The sequence below is a fragment of the Terrapene carolina genome, unplaced genomic scaffold (genome assembly GCF_002925995.2).
Source record: "Terrapene carolina triunguis isolate 2854851 unplaced genomic scaffold, T_m_triunguis-2.0 Scaffold32611, whole genome shotgun sequence".
Taxonomy (NCBI): Eukaryota; Metazoa; Chordata; order Testudines; family Emydidae; genus Terrapene; species Terrapene triunguis.
Window position 1 is genome coordinate 1 of NW_020696962.1, and position 5,727 is coordinate 5,727.

The 5,727-nt window shown below is 65.1% G+C and overlaps 1 protein-coding gene across 1 annotated transcript; it reads right to left on the reverse strand.

The window, feature by feature from the left end:
• Positions 1-3,080: 3,080 nt before the first annotated feature.
• On the reverse strand, positions 3,081-5,573 carry LOC113409342 (microtubule-associated protein RP/EB family member 3-like). The gene is made up of 3 exons (XM_026663132.2): positions 5,033-5,573; positions 4,527-4,679; positions 3,081-4,210 (listed from the first exon to the last, which is right to left on the reverse strand). Exons 1-3 carry the CDS (start codon positions 5,366-5,368, stop codon positions 4,142-4,144), a joined length of 558 nt encoding a protein of 185 aa, XP_026518917.1. The 5' UTR covers positions 5,369-5,573; the 3' UTR covers positions 3,081-4,141.
• Between the last annotated feature and the right edge of the window lie 154 nt (positions 5,574-5,727).

A 5,727-nucleotide genomic window follows, 5' to 3' on the forward strand; every position in this document is an offset into this window, starting at 1 on the left:
GGTGACGCTGGTCAGTAGTGTTAGCGTGGGGTGTAGGTACATGATCTAAGTAGAGTGATAAAGCCATTTTGGCCTCCGTCCCCTGGAGAGCTAGAGAAAGCCAGCTCCTGGCTGTGCCTGGGTCAGCCGTGCTGGAAGAAAACTGGGCTGAGCAAACTACTTTGAAGCAACGCTTCTAGTCTGTAAATTTGGTTCAAGCCTCATGGGATATTTGTACCTGTTTGTCTGTAACCATTGGTAGCAAAACCCCTTTGCTTTGGGGCACTTTGGGGGCTCGGTGTTTTATTACCCAGCCAGCCAGGTGCTGTGGAGAGCCCCGTTAGTGGAGCAGCCAATGCCCCGAGGCTTTGACGGGAGAGGAGCTGGGTACGGCAGAGGAAATGCTTGGGGCACTGGGGGCTGGTGGGTCACGCTGTGTGGAAGCCAAGATGAGGGTGGCAGAGTTCGGAGCCAAGCTGCACCGCGCGGAGTCAGCCAGGGTCACAGGGCAGGCACTGACACTGCCCCATCCTGCCCTGGGGACCCCCCTGCGGGACAGACCAGTGTGTGCTCAGCAGAGGCTGAGGCTGGCCAGGAGCAGGGCAGGCCAGGGACAGCTGTGCTCTGTTGCCAACCCCCAAGCTTAAAAAAAAAAGAGTAAATTTAAAACTCTCTGACTTTTAAGCCAATCACAGTTGGGCTTGTCAGTTGATTTCCTGCTGATCCCATTTTCCAGCTGCTCCCTGCAGCCAGACTGGCTAGAAATACACTTTTCCTTTGACTGCCAGCGGCGAGTCTGATAATCCCAGGACTCCAGGAGCTGGGGCTGTCAGAGAAACCCTGAGAGCCAGCAGCACTGAACGGGGGCTAGGGGGCGTCCTGGCCATGCAGGTTAGTAAGGCGCTAACACAGCCCCATTGCAAACAGACTCACAGCCCCTGCTGGGGCACTGGTGCCAGCGGGACAAGAAGTGCAGGGCCCCAGCCAGTCTGTTACTCCTCTGCCAGCAGCGACCGGAGGGCTGTGGACGCCCAGGCAGCAGGCGCCGCGCTAGGAGAGTGCGAAAGGAAACTGGCTCCGTAACAGGAGCGATTCACTGGCACAGCCGCACACGAGCGCTTACCTCTGCGGACGGTGCCACCCGCTACCCCGGCTGGTGCCCGTGGGCAAGGCTGATGCCATGTAGCCGGGCACAGGAGCCCGCCCAGGGGAAGGGAGTCGGGTGTTGCGTAGGCAGTGACACCCCCAAGGACGGTCAGAGCGACAAACACCCTGCGTAGACAGGCTGGCAAGACAGAGTGAGGGGAGACGAGGGTTTGCGACCCAGGGACCACTTGATGCCAACTGGCCATAAGGGTGACTGGGATCCCGCGGGTGGGGATTTACATTCGAACTCACCGCGGTGTGGCATGGGAGGTCTCCGCTGAAAGCCGGGGTCCTGCCGGGCTCAGGCGTGGCACGGGGCACAGGAGTTACGGAGCAGTACAACAGCTCTCGCATGGTCCCCCCAGCCGGGCGGGGAGACCCGTTTCGTGCTCGATGTGTGTGGGAGGAGTTGGGAGCTTGGCAATGGAGGCCCAGTTAATACTGATGGCAAAGAGCTGGCGGAGGTCTCGGGAGGAAGCTAACGGGAATGGGGGGGGGCTAGCTTGAGGTGAACAGCAAAGGTGTCTTCTGGTATGTTTGGGGTGCAGGAGGAACCCGGGCACCCTTCAGTCCATAAGCACAAGCTGCCAGCGGCTCCCTCTTGTGAGACGGGACCTCACCCAAAGTGGCTACAATCAGAGGGACAGCCTGTGGGGTACGCCAGCCCAAGGGTACGGTAGCCTTAGGGGATACTCCAGCCTGTGGGGTACGCTGTCCCGCGGAGTACACTGGCCCGTGGGGTACGCTGGCCCGTGGGGTATGCTGGCCCGTGGGGTACTCCGGCCCGCGGGGTACGCTGGCCCGCGGGGTACTCCGGCCCGTGGGGTACTCCGGCCTGCAGGAGAGCGGGGATGTCCAGCCCTAGGACGCGTTATCGGTTTATTTGCCATGGATCCGTTTGGCCCCATCTCGCCCATTGGTTTCGCTGTTCTTGTGGGTCTCTAATGGACCTGGTGCTGCGTGGCCACAGGCCCGGCGGGCTGAGGTAAAACTGGGCAAGGCGGCGCTGGGTTCTGGTGGGCACCCAGGGGCTGAATATCCCTTGGTCGGGACGTGGAGGCTGGCATAGGCCAGAGGACAGCGCTGGAGGGGCACCAGGCTGGTGGCGGTGGGGAGCTGATGCCCGCCGGCCCAGGCTGCAGGCAGGGTAAGGGGGGCGCTCGGGAGTCTCCTCTCCTCCGGAGGGTTAGGCTCCCAGCCCGCGGTGGGTGGAAAGGCGCCAGGTGAGGAGGGCAGTGGGGACATGCACCACCACAGGAATTACTGCACCGGCTGTAGTGAGGTGTTTAGCCTAGACAGCCTCAGCCCCGTTCTCAGGCCGTGTCCGCACTGTGGGTGCCAGAGGAACTGTAGCGCAGACACAGACTGCACCAAAGGCGGGGGGGTCCGGCGCTGTCATTCCACCCCCCTCGAGCGGCGGCAGAACACGTCTGCTGACGGAGCTGGATCCACACACCAGGGGTCCGGGCGGGTTAGCTCGGGGGGAGGGGGATTCTCACACTGTAGCTACGTCTGACCAGGCCGCAGCCGGTTCTTGGGCTGAGCGGGTACGTTGTAGGGGGAGCTCCTGGGGGAAGCTGAGCGATGGGGGGTGCAGCGTGGGTCTCTGGGGCTTTCCTGTACGGGCCCCGCATGGCTGGCTCTGGCCTGAGCGAGGGTCCAGCAAAGAGGTGCCAAGGGAGGGAAGAAGGGTGCTGGGGAGGTGCGCCAATGGGAACCGCCTGCTTCTGCCCTGGAATCCTGGGTTTTGGCCATGATGCCACGCTCTGTGCAGTGACGGCGGGGCCCTGCCCCCACCTCAGGGCATTAGGTGCCCATCCCTCCGCAGCTCCAAAGGGCCCAGCCCTCCTGAGACGCCCACCCACTTTGGAGCTGGGCCCCGGCAGAACCCCGTGCTCCATCCCCCAGCCTGGGGGAGCCCGGGCAGCCGAGCCAGAGATGCCCCCGCACACTCGTTTACCACACCAGTTTATTTGAAATCCAACGTAACACAGATGCAGGTTTGCACAGCAGGCGACCGGGCAGACAGGCAATACGAACAGGGAGACGGGCAAGGCAGCAGCGGCTGTGTGGCATTCTCATCAAAACGGCAGGACTACCCGGCGGTGGTGCTGGAACCCACGGGGGGCGGGCACTGAACCTCCAGGCCCGGGGCCCGCACCCCTAGCAGCAGGCCAAGTGCCCTGCGCTGCAGTCAGGGAGGGGCTCTTGGTGGGTGACCAGAAGGGGAAAAAGAACATTCCCAGATCTCAGTGTGGAGCCTGGGGGCTCCCGCTCCCCCCAGCGCATCCCTGCTCTGGGATCCTGCCAGCCCCCAGGCTAAGGAGCCCAGCAGAGTGCGGACACCCCCCCCTGCCCCGGGCATGGCAGGCAGGGGGCGGCGCGCCGGGAAAGCCACATTTGCAGCGTAGTCGTCGTTTTTGACAACGTGAAGTGAGACCAATAAATAAACGGGACGTCCCAGTGCCTGCGAGGCCGGGGCAAGGCCAAGCCTCATGCGGCGCAGGACGCTCCTGGAGCCCGCACGCTTCCCAGGCCATGACAACCGGGCGCCCGTGACCACAACAGGCAAAGTGCAAGTCAACTCCATCCCGGGGCAATATACAAAGGGATCGGGCTGTAGCTATAATACAGGGGCCAGGCGGGGTGGGGCGGCGCGGGGGCGGGAGCCTCCCGGGGAAGGCTGCAGCGCTCACACCAAAGGTGACAACTGAAATAAATAAGGGGGATGAGGTGGTGAGGGGCCCGAAGGGCCGGGGCAGGGGGCCAGGGCCCTTCCCCCCCCCCGGCAGCCCCATGCGTATTTACAAGTCGGTTCTCCTCTCTAGGCCTTTGTTGGAGTCCGTGGGGTCCCAGGATCTGCGGCTGGACAGAAAGCACTGGGGTGGTGGGCTGGTTGGTTGAAACTGTTATAATGTGTGATAGTGCAGGCCGCGGCTGTACCCGCAAACCCTCCAGTGTCTATGTCAGGACGAGCACGGCTGGGCGGCGTCACGGGATGCAGGAGGGCTCAGAGCTAGTATTCGTCCTGGTCCTCCGGCTGCTGGTCCTCCACCTCCTCATCCTCCGGAGGCGCAAAGCCTTCCTGTGGGGGGCACAGAGACGGCGTGAGCCTCCCGGGCCACGGAACCTCCCCGCAGAGATTCCCACCAGGGAGGAGAACTCAGCCCCAGCCGCTCCCAGCGCCAGGGGCACGGCCCCGACCGGCCTCCCCGGGAGCCACCCGCGCTCAGTGCCCGGCGGGCAGGCACTGAGGAGAGACCCGCACAACGGGATGGAGCCAGGCACGAAGCTCTGCCCTGGCGCCAGCTGGGCATGAGCCCCAGACCCCGCCCGGGGCAGGGCCGAGAGACGCTCAGCGGCGGGAGACGCCGCCCCGTGGCACCCGGGTGGGCACTGACCTCGGTGGCATACAGGATGCCGATGATGCCAGAGATGACGGGGCTGTTCTCGCTCTCGTGCTCCTGGCAGATCAGCTCGATGTCCCGCAGTTTGCTGAAGTAGAAATCGCGCTCCTTCTCCAGCCCGTCCACTGTCAGCTTCAGGTCCAGGAGCTGGGCAGGGCAGGGAGAGGGGCTGTTACCGGCGCCCGGCGGGACCCGGCGTCTGCGTCCCACAGCGCCCTGCTGGACCCGGTGCCTGTGCCCCCCAGCGCCCCGCGGACCCGGTGCCTGTGCCCCCCAGCGCCCCGCGGACCTGGCGCCTGTGCCCCCCTGGACTCCTGCAGCGGGACTGGCATCTGTGCCCCCCAGCGCCCTGTGGGACTGGTGCCTGTGCCCCCCCAGTACCCCTTATGGGGCTTGGTGTCTGTGCCCCTCGTGGGACCTGGCACCTGGGCCCCCCAGCGCCCCCCGTGGGACTGGAGTCTGTGCCCCTGGAGCAGCCCCACCCTCCCGCCCCTGCCCACCTGCTGGTTGAGCTCCAGGATCTGGGTGTCGGCCTCACTGCCCCCGTTGCGGGCAGCAGGCGGGTTTTTCCGGGTGATGTTGCTGGGGATGATGTTGGTCACTCGGGTTGGCACCGGCATCGTCTTCGGGGTTGTGGGGGAGGTTCTCTGGGGGGCTGGAGAGAGCCGCCCAAGACAGCCAGAGGTTAGCACGGGTCCCGGCGCGGCCCCCCCACCCAGGCACAGCTTGCTCCCAGAGCCTCTGCCCTCCCCTGCGGGGTGCGGGCCACGGGCATGCGGGGCGCGGGGGCAGCGGGTCAGGCAGGCGCTAGCCAGGGGGTTGCAGACACAGACCATGGCGCAGGGTGGCGCTGCTCAGAGCACAGGACTGGGTTCCACGCCCTAAGTCCTGGGTCTTCCCTGCCTCAGTTTCCCCAGATGGGAGAACAAGGTCTCCCCCATGGTGGTGCGGGCTGCGGGGGGCCGTTCATTAGCAATTGTGGGGGCCAGGGAAGGGCAGGGCACGAGAATGCCTGTGGGGCAGCCCCATGGCCCTGGGGGCAGCGGGGTACGGATGTCGCCCCCTGGAACTGGCGCTCCCCCCTGCCAGGCGTATGCTGGGGAGGTGCCACGCACAGCCACGCACCTGCCCCAGCTCGGTGCCTCCCCCGTGGCCCCCAGAGCTCAGCAGGCTCCTCCCCTGCTGCACCCCCCAC